General features: G+C 37.2%; 1 protein-coding gene across 1 annotated transcript; it reads left to right on the top strand.

The window, feature by feature from the left end:
* LOC145766422 (peptidyl-prolyl cis-trans isomerase) lies at nt 1-20,077 on the top strand. Its single transcript, XM_082578129.1, has 5 exons — nt 1-197; nt 13,627-13,746; nt 14,188-14,284; nt 15,398-15,473; nt 19,784-20,077. Exons 1-5 carry the CDS (start codon nt 129-131, stop codon nt 19,914-19,916), a joined length of 495 nt encoding a protein of 164 aa, XP_082434255.1. The 5' UTR covers nt 1-128; the 3' UTR covers nt 19,917-20,077.
* Nucleotides 20,078-21,757: the final 1,680 nt, after the last annotated feature.

Genomic DNA, 21,757 nt, shown 5'->3' with positions numbered 1-21,757 from the left:
TACCCTACCGAGTACCGACGTGTTTCATGAAAGTTCAATAGTTCAATCACGAAAAGCCGTCTTCGATTTTCAGTTAGACAAATTTCCAGTTACGAATTTTCGTGTTTCTTCAAGTTGCAACAAACATCATGGCTGGGCCACGAGTGTTTTTTGACATCACTGCAGGTGGATCAAATTGTGGAAGAATTATAATGCAAGTGAGTTAACACTGCAACTATTGCTAAAAAGTACCAGAGGCTATTGTTGCAAGTTTGCATAAACAGAATGGATTTTATTTATGTTTGGTTAACATGATCATCATGATTTTTATAAAATTTTGAAAGATATGCAAAAAATAATTGTGAACTGTTAAATTAGCTTAGCTAAAACCTCCGTTCGCATAGGTTTTGTTACCAATGACACAGCCAAGTGTCAACTAGCAAGCTATATAGCAGTGGTTCTCAAACTTTTTTGAGCGCGACCCAAATCTGAGTTTTATGAACATCTCACGACCCAAGCCTCAAACATCAAAAAATTTATTTTTTTCTGATCTGTATGAAATAAAAAAAGACGGGTGCAACCTAATTCGTACCGTCAGTTTGTAGCCTACCTTGAAAAGATCAAGAGAAAAAATTAAAAAAAGCCGAAGTCGCTGATCGCAGTTTCCGCAAACATTTAAAAAAGGTTAGGGTATCGGAGTATTGGTATCCGCAAACAAACAAACTGAAAAGATCGAGAGAAAAAAATAGAACATTGCTGATCACAGTTTCCTCAAACATTTTAAAATTTCCGGTAATGAATGATCCTAAGAGTTTGCCGAAGTCGCTGATCGCAGTTTCCGCAAATATTTTAAAAGGGCTAGGGTTGATCGGAGTTTCCGCAAACATTTTAAAGGGTTAGGGTTGATCGGAGTTTCCACAAACATTTTAAAATTCCTGGTAATGATCTGAAGAGTTTTTGTTCGTTTGCGGAAAATTTTAAAATGTTTGCAGAAACTGCGATCAGCGACTTCGGCTTTTTTTAAATTTTTTTCTCGATCTTTTCAAGGTACGAACTGACGGTACGAATTGTTCATGGTACGAATTAGGTTGCATCCGAAAAAGACACAGACAACCAGTTGTAGTACACAGTATTTTCAAGGAAGTGGCTACATTTACGGCGCCGTAAATACAGCCGTTCCATGCCTTTTTTTAATCTTTACATTGCTTTTACGGCGCATGCGCGCTGGTGCTTATTTTTTCTTCTTTCTCGAAAGAACAAATGAAAAAAAGTGCATATATAAATTCTAAATTCAACCGCTTTTGCCAAGTGAATCTGTGGCGCGTGCGATTTTTGTCTAGCTCGTACTCCCAAAGATATGAGTTCGATACCACCAAGAGGTGTTTCTTTTTTTAACTAAATTCGAACCCGAAGTGACTCAATCGTTAGGCTACGCATTTTTGTGGCTGTTCAGTTTAGTTTGTTTTTAGTTCTGACCATCACAACAAAAAAACAGTATATGACAAACATAGCAGAGGTCTAGAAAAAGGTAGAAGCGACAAAACGCAGACGTTATAGCGTGCATGATAGCAAAGCTGGACAATCAGTTTAAAATATGGCACGATCGTAACACCTAAAAAGTTTTTGAATTTAGAATTTTTTGTCCTCATATTAATTGTTAAAGAAAAAAACTCACTAGCCTTTTTTTTTCTCTTCTCAATTTATAAAAAATTTATGAAAGGTGTTGCGACCGTGCCATTCTTTGAACTGATTGTCCTGCTTTAGTATCATGCACGCTATAACGTCCGCGTTTTGTCGCTTCTACCTTACTCTGCTATGTTTGTCATATATTGTTTTTTCGTTGTGATGGTCAGAACCAAAAACAATCAATCAATCATTTTATTTTTCGTCATTAACGCATCCAGGACGAAAAAGATCCTAAATACAAAAATCGGTACAAATCTACCAGCACGTTAACGAATGGGAAAAGGTGGCAAAACCTTGCAAGGTTTAAAACGTGACTGAATGAAAAATTATGTAGTAGGCTATATATCAGTAGTTAGCACGGCCACAAAACCCAATCTGAACAAAACCCAAACTGAACGGCCACAAAAATGTGTAGCCTAACGATTGAGTCACTTCGGGTTTGAATTTAGTTTAGTAATTAGTAATACGAATTAGTAATAAAGTTAGAGTTTTTTAATTTGCTGGAATTTGTGATTTTCTCAGGGTACGGTAATTTTCCGTTCGTCATAAGAGGATGTGATCGTGTTTGCCGAACGATGCATTACATTTTTGCTCTCAACAAGTTAGTTATATACAATGCTTCTTTTAAAAAAATGGTAATGGTATGTAATGCGTCGCTCGGCAAACATGGTCACATCCTCTTATGACGAACGGAAAATTACCTTACCCAGAGAAAATCTCAAATTTCAGCAAATTAAAAAAACTCTAACTTTATTACTCTCATTTGAAAAGACATAAAAAATAGGGCTGTAGGCAACTCAAATTAAAAATTGACTAAAAAATGCACTTCGGGTCAAAATTTAGTTTAAAAAAAAGAATAAAAATAAAAAAAGGAACGCTTTCGGGTAGTATCGAACTCATTCCCTCTGGAATAGCAACCGGAGAAATATCATACGCGCCATGGATCGAGTTGAATAAAGTTGTCGAATTTAGAACTTATATAAGCGCTTCTTGTCTTTTGCTTTGAAAAAGAAAAAGAAAAAAGTGCCTTTATAGTGATGTCATGACCGGTTAAATAGTGTTTCAGATTCAAAGAGCCACGCCGGTCAAATAGCCACTGCCTTTTTTTTTCACCTGTTGCGAGTGTACCGGTACATTGTGGCTTGGCAGCACTATGATCATTGATAGAAGTGAATCCCAAATCTAAAAAGTTTTTCTTGTACGAATACTTACTCATCCTTAAACGCTAATTTTTAACAATAGGCTTACTGCCGGCAACGTACGGTAACAACCTAGTTGAAAGGAACAAGCCTATAGCTCGCATCAAAAGGAACGAACTTATAGCTCAAACTTTAAACTTTGAAGCCTTCAAAACTCGAACTTTAAAACTCTCAGAAAACCACTTATGATAGCCTACAATAGCCTACTCCAGATTACTGAGATTAAGCCACATAAAATGCTTATGATGCAATAACTCAGTCATAATGGAATTGAATATACAGTAGAATTCGCCTATAGTGACACCTGAAGGGACCGCGGAAAAAGTGTCACCATAAGCGAAGTGTCACTATAGCCGAATTCTACTCCACTGTTGCGTATGCAAACGGGACTTTGCAACAGGTGTCACTATAGGCGAAGTGTCGCTATAGCCAAAGTCACTATAGACGAATTCTACTGTACTTGAAAAATAAAATGAAAAAAGTTTGTTTGGGCAGAATTGAATCACCATAGCGCAACCCATTTTTTGACCCTGCACGACCCATGTTTGGGTCGCCACCCATACCTTGAGAACCACTGCTATATAGGCTATAATCACAAGGCTATAAAAACAATCTTTTCTTCATTGAAAGATGAAAGTTGACAAACAAAAAATGCGAGCTCAAGCTGGAGTGACCCATAGCCGCAGAGACTTTTGGCTACTATACAGTACATGGTAATCACAGCCGGGCATAGGCGTCAAAATAGGGTGGGCGGCGCCGGCGCCCACCCTGCCGTGAAACGAGGGTGGGCAAAATATGTTTCGCCCACCCTGTTTTCATGACACTTATCAAGTGTTCGTTACAATTATTTCCGTTTTTATTAAGCGCTGAATTATCCAACCAACTGCAGCGTAACTTCTTGTGTTACGCTACATGTCTCTCGCTAGGTATCCGATAGAACGAAGCAATTCCGCAACAACGCTGCATTGAAAAAAAGGCGGTACTCACTGCACTGTTGTTGCTACGGCAACTGCCACATGATGGCAATTCCTGGTGAGAGAAATCCATGTTTGATCTTTTCTCCGAATGGTCTCACTTTCGTTACGTCACAATCAAACTTTAGTTCCAGGTCAGCGTCAGGGAATATGAATATGACATCATAACGAACATGACAATAAAATAACTGATACAAACTAAGGACGTACTGAAACAATCGCTTTTTACAAACCTTTCCTCACAAACTTGTTGCTGGGTATAAATTGGGGCACCGCGCGAAGTTGTCATTTCATTATTGAAAAGTTAAACATGAAGCAAAGTCAAACATCTATTCGCGCATTCTTAAAACCAGCTTCCAAAAGGCGTCGAGATGATAACGCTTAAGAAGCCACGTCCAGCACAAATGAACGTAGAGATGACATTGATGAAGAAATGTTGTCTTTCTGTATTATTAGTGCTTTCGGGTATGTACGCCTATTTCCAACAGGTTACATTTCTTTCCGTCTTAATTGCGTTTGCTTTTTTGTATAATGCCACGCTGCATCTTGTTTCCATTTCGGAAGTTCTGAATACATTTTCGTCAAACGTACAGTAGGCTAAGTAGCGTGATCAATTGAAAAATTATTTTGAATCTGAAAAAGGTGGTCGAATAAACCTTTGTCTGTTCAGGACTACTTTACAACTGAACTCGTGCTGAATGACCACGTGGCCTACGTAAGCTTGGCGCGGTACAAAACCGCAATATCCGCACAGTCAGCAGTCATCTGTCCGAACATTTTGCGGCAAATCCGAAGGCGCCACTTTAAAGATAACAGGGCACACGCTTCTAAGGTCGCAAAGGAAAATATAAAAGAAGTTTGTTTAGTTTAGCTGTGCTCATAAGATTGCAAGGCGCAAGAAAGCAATCATCAAACCTATTAAAGCTTAATTGCTGCAGCGATGCTAAACGCAGTCTTTGTGAGAAAGACTAACCATTGCGAATATGCAAACACACACAATTACACATTCAATGAAATCTGTTTGAAAAATCTCGCCCACCTTGAATTTCTCTCTTCTAAGAAAAAATTGACGCCTCTGCAGCCGGGTGCAACCTAATTTGTACCATGAACAATTTGTACCGTCAGTTCGTACCTTGAAAAGATCGAGAGAAAAAAATAGAACATCGCAGTTTCCGTTTTTCCGCAGTTTCCGCAAACATTTTAAAATTTCCGGTTTAAATGATCCTAAGAGTTTGCCGAAGTCGCTGATCACAGTTTCCACAAACATTTTAAAAGGGTTAGGGTTGATCGGAGTTTCCGCAAACATTTAAAAAGGGTTAGGGTTGATCGGAGTTTCCGCAAACATTTTAAAAGGGTTAAGGTGTTTACGCAAACAAACAAACTGAAAAGATCGAGAGAAAAAAATAGAACATCGCTGATCGCAGTATCCGCAAACATTTTAAAATTTCCTGTAATGATCCTAAGAGTTTGCAAAGTCGCTGATCGCAGATTTGCAGTTTCCGCAAACATTTTAAAAAGGTTAGGGTTAGGATTGATCGGAGTTTCCACAAACATTTTAAAATTTCTGGTAATGATCATAAGAGTTTTTGTTTGTTTGCAGAAAATTTTAAAATGTTTGCGGAAACTGCGATCAGCGACTTCGGCTTGTTTTAGTTTTTTCTCTCGATCTTTTCAAGGTACGAACTGACGGTACAAATTGTTCATGGTACGAATTAGGTTGCATCCATCACAGCCACTGCATAAAAGTAAGGAAGTGGCTACATTTACGGCGCTGTAGATATAGCCGTTCCATGCCTTTTTTAATCTTAACGTCACTTTTACTGCGCATGCGCGCTGTTGCTGCGTTTGCGCGCTTGCAACATATTTTTTCTTTCACCTCTTTCAAAGCAAATAATGAAAGAACAAATGAAAAAAGTGCATATATCAGGCCTCGAAATTTGTACTTTTTTCAGGCGGTCAAGCATGTCCTACCGGACTGGCCCTTTCAGCGGACATTTAATATCTCAATCGGACATATTTTTTGCATGTAGATTTTGCACAAAATCACACTACAGTATTGTGTAGTCGTGTTTGTAGAAGAAGATTTTCTACAACAGAATAACTCTGCAATAGTTGATGGCTTAATTAACCGATCCTGAAGTATACTGGAGCAGATTGCTTGCAAATAAACCAGTGCGTTAATGACAGTCGTGTAATGACGCAATAAACATAATTGAAAACAACAATCCAAATTTCCTTATTAAAAAAGCAACTACGATCACTAATTCCATGGTTTTTGCGTTATAGAATCGCTGTGCCAAGCGATAACTGCCGGCACGGGGTCGTAAATCTCCAGCTCAGGACCGTCCAGACAAATGCGCATTAGTGACTCAATTGTGTTAGCCCTCAAGGATGTACGCCAATCACCAATATTCTTTTCAGCAAAGAAAAACACCTCTCAACAATTGTGAAGAAGACGATGGCAGTGTTAGTAAAATCTCAATAATTTTAATATGGACCCACGATAGTTTTCAAATATAATTGGCCACACACAATGAACAGTTTTTGACATGCTCACTCCTTTGATAAAAACTTTTAACTTCGTCCATTCTATTTCTAATTCTATTTTTATCTAATGTGTCCAGGCCTCGAAGTTTGTACTTTTTTCCGGCAGTCAAGCATGTCCTACCGGACTGGTCCTTTCAGCGGACATTTAATATCTCAACCGGACATATTTTTTGCATGTACGTAGATTTTGCACAAAATTACACTACAGTATTGTGTAGTCGTGTTTGTAGAAGATTTTCTACAACAGAATAACTCTGCAATGGTTGATGGCTTAATTAACCGACCCTGAAGTAGGCTATACTGGAGCAGATTGCTTGCAAATAAATCAGTGCGTTAATGACAGTCGTGTAATGACGCAATAAACACAATTGAAAACAACAATCTAAATTTCCTTATTACAAAAGCAACTACGATCACTTATTCCGTGGTTTTTGCGTTATAGAATCGTTGTGCCAAGCGATTACTGCCGGCGCGGGATCGTAAATCTCCAGCTCAGGACCGTCCAGACAAATGCGCATTAGTGACTCAATAGTGTTAGCCCTCAATAGTGTTAGTGTTAACTAATTAACACAATAGTGTTAGTCTAACACCCTCCCTTCTGTGCAGAAATTCTATTTCTATCAGTATCAGCGTGAATAAGGTCGCCACATTCGCCTGAGCACGTGCGGAACCCAGCTGAGACTTGCTTCTCTGTGACGTTTCTTTTTAACAAACGATCAATGTAACGCAATAATCCTCATTGTTAAAATTAGAATACATATCCTGCCAAAAAGTTCAGACAACTTTATTTCAAGGCAACATTGCAAGGCGTTGAAATGATGTAAAAATGGCTACTATTGCCATCAGCTCGTTAACCACGCCACTCTAATGTGATCTTTAAAGCAATTGCCTGTACTATTAATTGTTTCAGCTCCGTATTTGTTCGCGTTAAACAAACAATTGTAACAATTCAAATTTAAAATATATTTTTGCTGCATTAGCTCTATTTTTGTAAAGAATTTTGGTCGGTCATTTATGACCGACCAATGAGTCGGCTTCGGCAGACATTCGAGGTCATTCCGGAAGTCATGACCGCCGGAATTTCGAGGCCTGGTGTCTAACAACCTGATAAATGTGTCTAACACCCTCCCTTCTGCGCAGAAATTCTATTTCTATTTCTATCAGTATCAGCGTGAATAAGGTCGCCACATTCGCCTAAGTACATGGGGAACCCAGCTGAGACTTGCTTAGCTGTGACGTTTCTTTTTAACAAACGATCAATGTAACGCAATAATCCTCATTGTTAAAATTAGAATACATATCCTGCCGAAAAGTTCAGACAACTTTATTTCAAGGCAACATTGCAAGGCGTTGAAATGATGTAAAAATGGCTATACTTTTGCCATCAGCTCATTAACCACGCCACTCTAATGTGATCTTTAAAGCAATTGCCTGTACTATTATTATTGTTTCAGCTCCGCATTTGTTCGCGTTAAACAAACAATTGTAACAATTCTAATTTAAAATATATTTTTGCTGCATTAGCTCTATTTTTGTAAAGAATTTTGGTCGGTCATTTATGACCGACCAATGAATCGGCTTCGGCAGACATTTGAGGTCATTCCGGAGGTCATGTCCGCCATGACCACCGGATATCTTGAGGCCTGATATATATGATACTGGTAACTTCTAAATTCAACTGTTTTTGACAAGTGAATCAGTGGCGCGTACGTCCCATACGATCTTTCTCTGTCTCGTACTCCCAAGGATATGAGTTCAATACCACCAGTAGACCTCCCCAATCCTCGGACTTTCTTTTGCTTTCATCTATATTGGGACTTTTCTGCATGGGTTTTCAATGCTGATTTCAAAAATATGCATAAAAATTTTTTTTTCGATCAATGTCTGGTAAGTTATTTGCTGTTGCTTAGCAACAACTTTTCATAAAAATTACAAAAATCCCTTTTAAAACCCCTTTACTTTTAACCTAGTATGCTGATATCTAGATAATCTGAAAGCATTTCTTCTGCTGAAGAATTAAAAAAAAATTATTAAAATTGGACAATCGGTACCAGAGTTATGACCGTTAAGTACCCAGATTACGCAGTCACGTATGACTGATTTTTGTTAATTTATTGCCAAATGATACTAGAAAAATGGTGAAAGTTGCTGTCAAGGATTTTTGGGGGTAAGGAGTTCAAAAAATATAAAAGTGTCTCAGAGCAACAGAAAAAAGTTATTAAAAAATTGATACGAACAGTTATGCATGAATGATTTTGTCGCAGTCGCTTCATTCCTACAACGAGATGTATTCCTTAGGCACCACAAACGTTAAATGCCTGGAGTCATATATACTATGACATGGAACCGATCATCTCAATGTAGCTAACATCTGGGCACTGTAGCTAACATCTGGGCACTTGATGTTAAAATACATGCTTCATTGCTCGGAAAGAGCTCTGATCAAGTGCAAGATGGTCACGGTCTGCCACAATTTCAATAGCATCTCTCACCCAGCGTAATGTAGTCTATGTATCTAAATCATGTGGCAAAAAATGGATTAAGTCAGCTGAACTTAACGATAACCTTCTGTAATGCATTTCAGGTTTCACTATTGATCAGTTAGCATTTTCTACTTGTATCTTGTATTATTATATAACGTATTGTATACACTTCTACTGTCTAATATTCCGTGTGTATTCATGTGTCCATCATGGAGCTGAGGATGAGTAAAATGAACAATGGTGGTTTGCTTGGTAATTTGCAGCCTTTAAAAAATTTAAAGAAGGACAATTTAGACCAACTACTGGAGATGTTTTTCAGAAATACATATATCATCTTCAATTAAATCCTCGTAACCACCAGAGTAGGAAGCTCGCAGCTTGGGATACAGCAGTATGTCTAGCAAAAGTTTGGCAGCCTGCTTGCATTCCACTGATGACAAAACAAAATATCCAAAACAAAATTATTCGTTTGGGTGATGAATATAAGAAATACAGACGAAATCGGTTAATCGAATCACCTATTTGCCAGACATTTTGATACGATTATACGATTGATTCGTTTAACCAATTTACTAAATAAAGGTTTATTGTGAATGGGCGTAATGTTGAGAAGATGTCTGTGCTGACTAGGCTGCAACGCACATTACAACTGATACTTCCTACAACTGTTTACAATTCTGGTTAAACTTCAAAGAGTTTCCTAGTTCTGTGTTAACATACCACTACGCTGTAGAGTATGTACCATCAAAGCATTTTTCTGCAAACTGCAGCAATCGGACTGCAAATCGGCAATTTTTCATATCACCGATCTCTGTGACGTCACAACGCGAACTTTGACGTTGAAGATTTTGATTCAAGCGGGCTATTTTTAGCTCTGTACCAGCTGTGTAGTTTTGAGTATGGAAAAGGGCCTACAAAAATAGTGGTATGGTGGAAAAACACAGCTCACACACATTGTTTGTTTTGAAATCGCAAAGGTTTTTTTTTTCAAGTGTTTTGCGCTGTCTGGTAAAATAATTAATTTGCAATGTTCTTCAACTGAACAAAACTGCACAAATGAAATTACGCACTGCATTTCACAACAATAGGCTACTTTTTTTCAGCAATTTAAAAAAAAATTCTCCACAGTTTTCTGGTTTAAACTTTTAGACATTCTTTTCAACACTTCCCTCTCAAGCTGAAATAATTTGTATGTGTCCTTTCCTTGCAAGGCCAGTCGGCGACGGATGACATCAAAAGCATTTAAACTTCTTTATTAGGAAGTGCGATTATTCCTTTTGTGTGCTCTTCTGTTTTAATGAAGCCCAGCTGTGCGAAAATTGGTTCTTTGCAGTGCGATGTCTAGCACATAAGATTATGGCCTGGGATTACAGACACTTGTCATTGTTTTGATCGCTTGTGTCTGTCACACCTTTGCATCATTTCGCCTTTGAACATTGCAGACAATTATGCGAAGCAAAAAAGAGACATTCTCTTTTCGCTAACGGGTACAATTATACGATTAAATGAATGAAGTAGGCAAACTAGAAGCAAATTCTGATACTTTTATCCGACTTATTCTTTTAAGCGGTATACGCTTAACCGATGTTTTTACTTAACATTAGATTGGATTTGGTTTGGGATTTCAGGTTTTAATTCAAATAAACGATTGATACGTTTAAGCAGTATGCTATTAACCGATTTCGTCCTGTACAAACATGCCAAAAAGGAATCTGCTGCCTTAATTAAATTTCGAGAAAGACTGACAACACGATTTATGATATCTGCTAAGAATGCCGAAAATCTTATTAACAAAAACACAACATTGCCACCAGAAGATAAGGCAGAAGATATACAGTTTCTTAAATTACTTGAAACAAACCAACCAGCATCTCTTGGACCCCTTGATAGAAAGAGGTTGAAACGCTTCAAGATTTATGCATTGAAGAATTGAATAAAGTATGATGTATGTTTTTTATTCCCAGTATGCTTAACAGCCTAATGATTTTTAAAGTAACATACCCAGGTTTTTTTTTAAGGTTTGGTTTGGGTGACCGCTAAGTAGTTTTAAGAGACCGCAAGTGTTTCATTTAAATACCAAAAATAGCCATATTTGCTTAAGACATAGCGAGAAACAACCATTGCTTTTCTACTGTAGTTGCAAGTCCAAATTTTGGGAAACCGCTGGAACGGTCCCCCAAAACACCTTATAAAAAACACTGAACATACCTATTAATTTTTGATACGGATGCATAAACAAGACATTTTTTACAGATAAATGCAGATTCTCAGTGCAGATTCGACTTAATTTATTGGGAAGATGACGAGGAGAGTAAATTAAGTCCTGAGATAGATGGCTGAGAATCTGCATTTATGTGTAAAAAATGTCTTGTTTATGCATCCGTATCAAAAATTAATAGGTATGTTACTTTAAAAATCATTAGGCTGTTAAGCATACTGGGAACAAACATATATCATACTTTATTACCTTTAGTCGATTCTTCAATGCATAATTCTTTAAGCGTTTCAACCTCTTTCTGTCAAGGGGTCCAAGAGATGCTGGTTGGTTTGTTTCAAGTAATTTAAGAAACTGTATATCTTCTGCCTTATCTTCTGGTGGCAATGTTGTGTTTTTGTTAGTAAGATTTTTGGCATTCTTAGCAGATATCATAAATCGTGTTGTCAGTCTTTCTCGAAATTTAATTAAGGCAGCAGATTCCTTTTTGGCATGTTTGTATTTCTTGTATTCATCACCCAAACGAATAATTTTGTTTTGGATATTTTGTTTTGTCATCAGTGGAATGCAAGCAGGCTGCCATACTTTTGCTAGAAATACTGCTGTATCCCAAGCTACGAGCTTCCCACTCTGGTGGTTACGAGGATTTAATTGAAGATGATATATGTATTTCTGAAGAACATCTCCAGTAGTTGGTCTAAATTGTCCTTCCTTAAAATGTTATAAAGGCTGCAAATTACTGAGCAAACCACCATTGTTCATTTTACTCTTCCTCAGCTCCATGATGGATACATGCATACACACGGAATATTAGACAGTAGAAGTGTATACAATACGTTATATAATCATACAAGACACAAGTAGAAAATGCTAACTGATCAATAGTGAAACCTGAAATGCATTACAGAAGGTTATCGTTAAGTTCAGTCAGCTGACTTAATCCATTTTTTGCCACATGATTTAGATACATAGACTACATTATGCTGGGTGAGAGATGCTATTGAAATTGTTGCAGACCGTGACCATCTTGCACTTGATCAGAGCTCTTTTCGAGCAATGAAGCGTGTATTCTAACATCAAGTGCGATGGGTACCCAGATGTTAGCTACATTGAGATGATCGGTTCCATGCTATACTATATTATGACTCCAGGCATTTAACGTTTGTGGTGCCTAAGGAATACATCTCGTTGTAGGAATGAAGCGACTGCCACAAAATCATTCATGCATGACTGTTCGTATCAATTTTTTAATAACTTTTTTTTCTGTTGCTCTGAGACACTTTTTAATATATTTTTTGAACTCCTTACCCCCAAAAAACCCTTGACAGCAACTTTCACCATTTTTCTAGTATCATTTGGCAATAAATTAACAAAAATCAGTTATTCGTGACTGCGTAATCTGGGTACTTAAACGGTCATAACTCTGGTACCGATTGTCCAATTTTAATAATTTTTTTTTAAATTCTTCAGCAGAAGAAATGCTTTCAGATAATCTAGATATCAGCATACTAGGTTAAAAGTAAAAAGATTTTTAAAGAGGATTTTTGTAATTTTTATGAAAAGTTGTTGCTAAGCAACAGCGAATAACTTCCCAGACGTTGATCGAAAAAAATTTTTATGCCTATTTTTGAAATCAGCATTGAAAACCCATGCAGAAAAGTCCCAATATAGATGAAAACAAAAGAAAGTCCCGGGATTGGGGAGGTCTAACCACCAGGAGGTGATGTTTTTTCATATTAAATTCTAACCCGAAGTGACTCAATCGTTAGGCTACGCATTTTTGTGACCGTTCAGTTTAGTTTGTTTTTAGTTCTACTTCAAAACGCGGACGTTTTAGCGTGCATGATAGCAATTTTTTTACTCATATTAATTGTTAAAGAAAAAAAACTCACTAGCCTTTTTTTTCTGTTTGTTCTAAATTTATAAAAATTTTATTAAGGTGTTATGACCGTGCCATATTTTAAACTGATTGTCCTGCTTTGCTATCATGCTCGCTATAACGTCCGTGTTTTGTCGCTTCTACCTTTTTCTAGACCTCTACTTTGTTTGTCATATACTATTTTTTCGTTGTGATGGTCAGAACTAAAAACAAACTAAACTGAACAGCCACAAAAATGCGTAGCCTAACGATTGTCACTTCTGGTTAGAATTTAGTTTAAAAAAAATCACCTCCTGATTGAACTCATATCCTTGGGAGTACGAGCCAGACAAAGATCGCACGCGCCATTGATCCACTTGGCAAAAACAGTTGTATTTAGAAGTTATTTTATGCACTTTTTTTCATTTGTTCTTTTGTTTTTTGCTTTGAAAGAGAAGGTGAAAGAAAAAATACGCTGCAAGCGCACAAACGCAGCAACAGCGCACTGCGCAGTAAAAGCGACGTAAAGATAAAAAAAAAGGCATGGAACGGCTATATCTACTGCGCCGTAAATGTAGCCACTTTCCAAAAGTAAAGCTTGGCAATGTTGCAAGTTATAGGTATGATTACTGATTTATACAATGTTTTAAAAATTATTACAAAGTTTGCTATAAATGTGTTCCAGCTTAGAAGTGATGTCGTTCCCAAAACTGCCGAAAACTTCCGAGCTCTTTGCACTGGTGAAAAAGGATTCGGCTTCAAAGGTTCAAGTTTTCACCGAGTGATTCCAGGTTTCATGTGCCAGGTATAATGGTATATATAAACAAAAATGGGTATTGTGTATTTTAACCGTTTGTAAAGCTATTTGTAATTGCCTACTACTGTATAAATTAGAGAGAAAATAGGCTATCCTGAAATGAAATGTACAAAATTGTTCCATTATCTGTCTTTGGTTAATAGTTTAATACGACGGTGCCCAAAGTGCCCAAACAGTGCCTGTGGCCCCACCTGAGCTTTAGACTGTATGTGTATAATCTTACAGCTTAGGACGAATTTCAAGGTAAAAATGAGTGAAAATTTTATTGTAGCCTTCTAAAACTTGCAGCATGTAGCACAAAACTTTGGCCACTCCTGCTGGTATTAGTGATCGCACACAAAATAGACATTTTATGATAACATCATAGTTTGATCTAGTGTGATACCATCATACAACTGCAGTGAATAAAATCTTTATTTTGTGCCCTAGGGTGGTGACTTCACCAGAGGCAATGGAACTGGAGGCAAAAGCATTTATGGTGAAAAGTTTGCGGATGAGAACTTTGCATTGAAGCACACTGAACCAGGTAAAGTCACTTCACATGTTGATGTTGTTCATTGCTTCGTTCCAGTGATTCTTAAGATTTTTCATTGTGGCACATCAGCAACAATTTTTTAGATCTGAAACTACATTGCACCAGCAAATCAAGCTAAAGTCGTAAAAATGGCCGAGGTTTTATTTACCATACAGTCAGTCAAGCATGATGTTTGACCTCAATATGCGCTCTGGTGTGCTGTAAAGTCTTGCATCTTTTTGCAAAACGTCAAGTCGCACATGCACTAATAAACATACGAAGGCGGCAGTAACTAATAAAACAAACTGCAAACTAAAACTCTCGCATTATACATTAGGTGTTGCAACCGTGCCATATATTTAAACCTGATTGTCCTGTTTGGTATCAAGCGTTGCGACAGTCACAAATAAACACAAACTGAACTGGACATTGATGAAACTTTGTTTTTTAGCGAATGTCGTTACTTTTTCCATTAACCAAACTAACTTGCAGAAAAATTATAATTCCAGCAAATTTGAAAAAAAACTTTAACTGTATTACTTTTGACAAGACATAAAAAATTGAGCTCTAGGCTACTCAAATTAAAAATTCACCACAAAAAGGGAGTAAGAATTAGAGTTTAGTTTAAAAAAAGCACTTCTAAACCGTATATATCGAACTGATATCTTTCGGAATCCTAACCGAAAAAACAGACAACGAGCCATTGATTCAATTGCAAGAAACTGTTGAATTTAGAAGTTATGTACGCACTTTTTTATCGTTGTTCTTTTCTCGTTGTTTATTTTAAAAGAGGTAAAATGAAGAACATGTCATGCCCGAGTGGACATGTACATATAGCCTCAGAGGCTATATTCACAATATATGGTAAGAATATGCACAATTGCACAGTTTGAAAACCACTGCAGGTCAATCAAAAATGCATTTGGAAACACATTTGATGTGTTTAATTATCATTGATATGAATTTCAATAATGGATTTTGATAAATGTAATTTAATAAGTAATGAATAAAAAGAATTCGCTCTGGTAGATATGGGTCGGTTCTGGTCCCAGTGCAGTATGTATTTTTTGTATAAAGGTCAAAAAAGTTCTTACGCTGTTCAATAATTTGATTATGTTTCCTAAGGTATTCTTTCCATGGCTAATGCTGGTCCAAACACAAACGGTTCCCAATTCTTTTTGTGCACTGCCAAGACTCAATGGTGAGTGTAAACTTGTTTGTAAGTTTTCAAAAAAGAACAGGCTGCAGAAAGTAGCAAAACTAATGTTTTGTCTGCTTGGTTTGTAGGAAGAGCTGTCTACCACAGTTAGATCAATTACATAGTTTCATATTCATTTAGGGCTGTCCAAGTGTCCATAAGAGACGTCCACAGTTAAGTGGATGGGGGGGGGGGGGGGTTGCAAGTTGCGGACTTTTATTGGCACAGTGCGGACATGGAAGGAAGGTATTTTTTTCAATGAGGACGTCTTTTTTGGACGGCCCCCTTAAATTATAATTAAACCTGTGACCATCAAAATTTCCAACTACAATTACATTGCTCTGAAATTTCAGATTACTATTACTTCCTAATGTAATCAATTACACACTTATTATATTACAAAGAAATAATGTTTCAGTATTAGGGTGGGTCGAAATTTGGACTTTTTCTCCGATTTCATTGCTACAAACTTTTTTTCTTGCGAATAGCCATAAAACGACATTCCTGAAAATTTGAGCTTGATCGGACATCGTCTTCATTTCTAAAAATCGCGATTTATAAAGGTACCTGAAGCGATTTTTTCGAGGCTTGAAAATGCATTGTTTTTAATAGAAAGTTGTTTTCACGAGATTTGAAAACGTCATAACATACTTAATTCTTATTGTAAAAAGATGATTTATGCGTCAACAGATTCAATATAATTAGGAGAATCCAATTCATTGTGTACTGACTCCGAAAAATGATGACGTCATCAATGACGTCATTAAACAGTAATTTGAAAATAGCGATAAAACTGATAATCTTACATGCTTCATCTCTTAAGTTATTTGATAATGAATTGATGTACTTTCCAAACATAAACAGCATGCTGGTGCTTGATGACGTCATATACATTATTAAATTACATTTCACTATGATGGCTTCTGGAAAATATTGCGTGTTTCTGATAGATAATGGATCGTTATCAATTAGTTATGATTCGCTTGATTTTAAATAACAATATTGCTCTTCAAAGATTTGTTCCACACTGCCTTTCCGGGTGTGCAAAATAGGCATTCTTTTTAACATATTTCAACGCAATGTCTCGAATTTTATCAGGCAAAAGTGAACAGCACTGCAATGATTTAAGGATATGCTTTGGTCCGTCTTTGTACAATGGTTCACATTTTATATTGAACCAACATGAGGCATATTGAATGACTATATGCGCAACAATTATTTTCAAGTTTTCTGCAATGTCACTTGGCAATTTGTGATCACTGATGTATAGTTTGTAGCAACGTGAAGCGAAAGTTAGCCACCATGAATGATTTAACGGACCAATCTTTGCGTACATCAGTTTAGATGAAACATAGCCATTCCTAATGGCATTGGTAATCTCGTACAGATACATTTGATCAGTCGATAGATCTTTTACTATGTGCTCCGGTAGCAAACGATTTCCTGGCCCCATATTCACAGGCACAAATAAAGGGTTGACTTCTTCAAATTCAACTCTACTTAGAAGCTTCCCTATTGGCCCTTTAAATGGTGTGTCACCAGCAGTGCCGGTCTTAGGGTATTTCGGGCCCTGTGCGGAATATGCTTTGCGGGCCCCAAACCCAATGACAATGTTCCAATTCAGTAGCGTAGCTTGGTATTTTGAAAGGGGAGGGGGTGGTTTGACAGTCGGTGGGCAAAGTCTGACGGCGTGATCGCCAAAGGCGACACCCAGCAACGGGGGGTCTGGGAGGCCTCCCCTAGAAAATTTTGAAAAATTACTTTGAATTTGGGGCATTCTGAGAGCATGTTCAACAAAAATTTGGGTATAAATATTAGGCCTACTGTAAAATGGTGCTGTCCAGTGGCATAGCAAAAGGATAAGGTCATGCTTTTTTTGACATTTTTCGGAAATAAAGCTATGTCTCTATGCTGAGTATAGATGCAACCTATTTCGTCCCCTGAAAAATTCGTAGGCTACCCCGATTTCGTACCCTGAAGTCATGTAATAAAAAAAAATTTCGACCTATTTCGTTCCCTGAAAAGATCGAGAAATTTTGAAATGTTTGCGGCAACTCCGATCAGCAACTTCGGCTCTGTTGTTTTTTTTTCTCGATCTTTTCAGGGTACGAAATAGGTTGCACCCGTTTAGTCTCTATGTTTTTATGTTGCTAATTCCTTATTTGTTGAACTCACTTGTTGAATTTTTCCATTGGAAATGACAAAATTACTGCAATTTCTGAGTAAATTGCGGGCCCCCTAATTTGCGGGCCCTGTGCGATCGCACGGTTTGCACATCCCAAAGACCGGCACTGGTCACCAGTCACCACTGGTAGGTCCATCTAATGTAGCGAAGACGTGTCGAAGGGGTAACTTATTGGATGCAACTGTGCAACATGCATATAAACCAACTCACTGGATGACCAAGGCGTTGTTCCAGTCCAGTTATCACACCTGATTTAAATCCAGTGTTTACATTCACGGAATCACACCCAACTACTTTGACACAATGCACCATATTATATTTTTTGATACAGTCCATGAGAGCAGGCCTGGAAATTTGTACTTTTTTTCGGCGGTCAAGCATGTCCTACCGGACTGGCCCTTTCAGCGGACATTTAATATCTCAACCGAACATATTTTTTGCATGTAGATTTTGCACAAAATCACACTACAGTATTGTGTAGTCGTGTTTGTAGAAAATCTTTTTCTACAACAGAATTACTCTGCAATGGTTGATGGCTTAATTAACCGACCCTGAAGTGTACTGGAGCAGATTGCTTGCAAATAAATCAGTGCGTTAATGACAGTCGTGTAATGTATCAGCATGTATCAATGTATCATCTATCAGTATCAGCGTGAATAAGGTCGCCACATTCGCCTAAGCACGTGCGGAACCCAGCTGAGACTTGCTTCTCTGTGACGTTTCTTTTTAACAAACGATCAATGTAACGCAATAATCCTCATTGTTAAAATTAGAATACATATCCTGCGGAAAAGTTCAGACAACTTTATTTCAAGGCAACATTGCAAGGCGTTGAAATTATGTAAAAATGGCTACTTTTGCCATCAGCTCGTTAACCACGCCACTCTAATGTGATCTTTAAAGCAATTGCCTGTACTATTATTGTTTCAGCTCCGTATTTGTTCACGTTAAACAAACAATTGTAACAATTCAAATTTAAAATATATTTTTGCTGCATTTGCTCTATTTTTGTCAAGAATTTTGCGGCGGTCATTTATGACCGACCAATGAGTCGGCTTCGGCAGACATTCGAGGTCATACCGGAGGTCATGTCCGCCATGACCGCCGGATATTTCGAGGCCTGCATGAGAGCATTTGTAATATCTTCAGCTGTTCCTGATATTGGACTGACAATCAGTTAAATACTGATTTCCAGGTTTCTGAACAACACTAGTGTTTTTCGCGAACAAAAATCTTTCCACCTGTTCTTGATGCTATCTTAACAGTTTCATTTTAATAAAGTGGGTGACGTCATCAATTACGTCATCAAGGACCAGCATGATGTTTATGTTTGGAAAGTACATCAATTCATTATCAAATAACTTAGAGATGAAGCATGTAGAATTATCAGTTTTATCGCTATTTCCAAATTACTGTTTAATGACGTCATTGATGACGTCATCATTTTTCGGAGTCAGTACACAATGAATTGGATTCTCCTAATTATATTGAATCTGTTGACGCATAAATCATCTTTTTACAATAAGAATTAAGTAAGTTATGACGTTTTCAAATCTCGTGAAAACAACTTCCTATTAAAAACAATGCATTTTCAAGCTTCCAAAAAATCGCTTCAGGTACCTTTATAAATCGCAATTTTTAAAAATGAAGACGATGTCCGATCAAGCTCAAATTTTCAGGAATGTCGTTTTATGGCTATTCGCAAGAAAAAAAGTATGTAGCAATGAAATCGGAGAAAAAGTCCAAATTTCGACCCACCCTATTCAGTATTTATGCTCATCGATGATTTTTATAGTTTGGAAATATCAAAGACAATAGAATTTCATTTGATAAAAATAAGGTTGTGAAAGTTGCCAGCTGTTGCAAAAAGTTTTTCTGCTGGGGCTGATGTTGCTGTTAGACCGACATGTTATTGCACTTGTAATTTGGACCAAAAGTTCTTGCAATTACACAAAAAGTATTAATTACAATTAATCAACTCTGGTGTCTACTGTCTAAACTTACAAGGCGTGTTTTGCTCCAATTATTCGTTTTTCAAACTTTCATGTCACTCATACAATAAACATTTATTAGCAAGCAGAGAATAACAGTTGGAACTATAATGTGAACTTACAGATTTTGTTTGCAGGCTTGATGGCAAACATGTTGTGTTTGGAAGTGTGATAGAAGGGATGGAGGTCGTTAAGAAGATAGAAAGTTATGGGAGCGACTCCGGCAAGACAAGCAAAAAAATTGTAGTCGCTGACTGCGGCCAATTGTAATCTGTGAAGCTTCTTTATGGTATCTTGAGATTAATAAGGTTTCTTTTAAGAAATCATTGAATTGGATTCTTGTTTGTATCGTTGTTGATTGAACGTACTTGCCACAAGAAACTGCCAATTTTCATAAAAGGAATACTGTAAATGCATAGTCGATCATGTAATATTTGCGCCGTGATAGTTATGTCCGTCTGAGACTTAATTCAGGATCTAGTACGAACAGAAGCACGTATTTATTCCAGCTATTTCTTAAAGCTTAGGTCTACTCTAGTTAGTGATCACCAACCTGTATTTTACTCAGACCATTTTTGTTCACACAGTAAAGTTTTTTTTTTTTTTGTAAAACAATCATCGCAGAATGAATTTAATAATATTCATTTATCAGACGTGTTACTGAACATTGTCCAGAAATTTAAAACCTTGTTGAACATTCTTACAAGAAATACAGTTACTCGACAAAAGAGCTTGCTCTGAAAGTTTCTGCTTCGTCCGAACTATAACGCTGAAAGATAGTGGAACTTTGAACCATTCATCACCGATAGAAACACACATCCTTGACTAAACCTAGCCAATTGATGGAGTGTCACAATTTTTTTCTTGTTTTGAAAACGGCTTTCTTACACCAGCTCCAAATCAACTTCTGTTGTTTCGGAAAATGTTTCTTATTAACTGGTATGCGGTACACTTAAAATGTGCTCAGCTGACATACTGTCCGCCTCGATAGCTCAGTTGGTTAGCGCGTGACTTCGTGAATGAAGAAGCTTCAAGATCAAGCGGCGCTGGTTCGACTCTCGGGGTGTGCGCTTGAGCAACGCACGTTATGGCCTGCTTTCCGTTTATTGACATCTAATGGATGGAATAGTTCCCCGGCAACAAGACTTCAACAATCGGAAACTTCACTCTGTCAATCTCGGTGACTGGGCCTGCGTCAGTGATTCAAAGCCTCTGCTACTACAAGTATGCGAAACTGCCAGGATTAAGCTCTACAAGAAGCTTTCCCAGTCCGAGAATAAAGATTCAATCAAAGTGATCAATTGAAAATGGATCTTTGATGTCATTTCATATGCAATGGTTTCTAAAATCAGCATGGTACAAGTGATATAAATTAGCAAAACAAAAGATTTTTGTTTAAAAGATATCATCAAATTAACAAGACTTTGGGGCAAGTGCGCCATGGAATGATGTTGATTTGGGAAGCTTTATAAAAGGATTAATCAAATTGAATCATTTTCAAATGTTGTGGCTGCCCGAATCAGCAGCCATGTCCCAGTTGCATGAATAATAAAAATTGTTAGTTTTGGGGCAAATGGATATGTCAATTGGGGCAGTTTTATGATTCAAATATTTTCATACTTTGTGACTGCCAAAATGAACATGTAACAGTTTCATAAATAAACCAAATTAATTTTGGAAATGTTGATATGGATAGTTTATACAAGGGTCAATTAGATTGAAATAATTTTATCGTTGGTGGCTGCCCAAATCAACCGGTTGCATGAATGAACAGAAATATTTCGCCAATGTCCATACTTCGTCACAACATGTCAATATCAGTGGGCAAATGAAACTTTTACAGTAGGCTATATAGCTCATTTTAGTTTTGATTTTTCTAATTAAGACAGTTTACGGCTTTTTATTTAGCATAGTTTGCCCAAATGTTTGTATATTTTTGCCCGAATTCGAGACGTTTTTTGACGACAGGGCTATGCAATAGTATTCACTTTCAGTTTTGTCAGCGCGATATCTGGGCCTATTTGGATGAGCACAAAGTTGATATGCGGCAGGAATTGCATTAAGGCAAACACGAAGCTCTTGTGATTTTAACTTTTCACTGGTGTTCCATG

The sequence above is a fragment of the Aplidium turbinatum genome, chromosome 3 (assembly GCF_918807975.1).
Source record: "Aplidium turbinatum chromosome 3, kaAplTurb1.1, whole genome shotgun sequence".
NCBI classification, from domain to species: Eukaryota; Metazoa; Chordata; class Ascidiacea; order Aplousobranchia; family Polyclinidae; genus Aplidium; species Aplidium turbinatum.
This window is presented reverse-complemented; position numbering and strand designations above follow the sequence as displayed.

Excerpts from the sequence above, each read along its gene's own strand:
- LOC145766422 (XM_082578129.1), top strand. The coding sequence starts at position 129 with ATGGCTGGGCCACGAGTGTTTTTTGACATCACTGCAGGTGGATCAAAT. Across the intron at positions 198-13,626 it reads GTGGAAGAATTATAATGCAA|CTTAGAAGTGATGTCGTTCC; the intron begins GTGAGTTAACAC and ends AATGTGTTCCAG. Across the intron at positions 13,747-14,187 it reads TTCCAGGTTTCATGTGCCAG|GGTGGTGACTTCACCAGAGG; the intron begins GTATAATGGTAT and ends TTTGTGCCCTAG.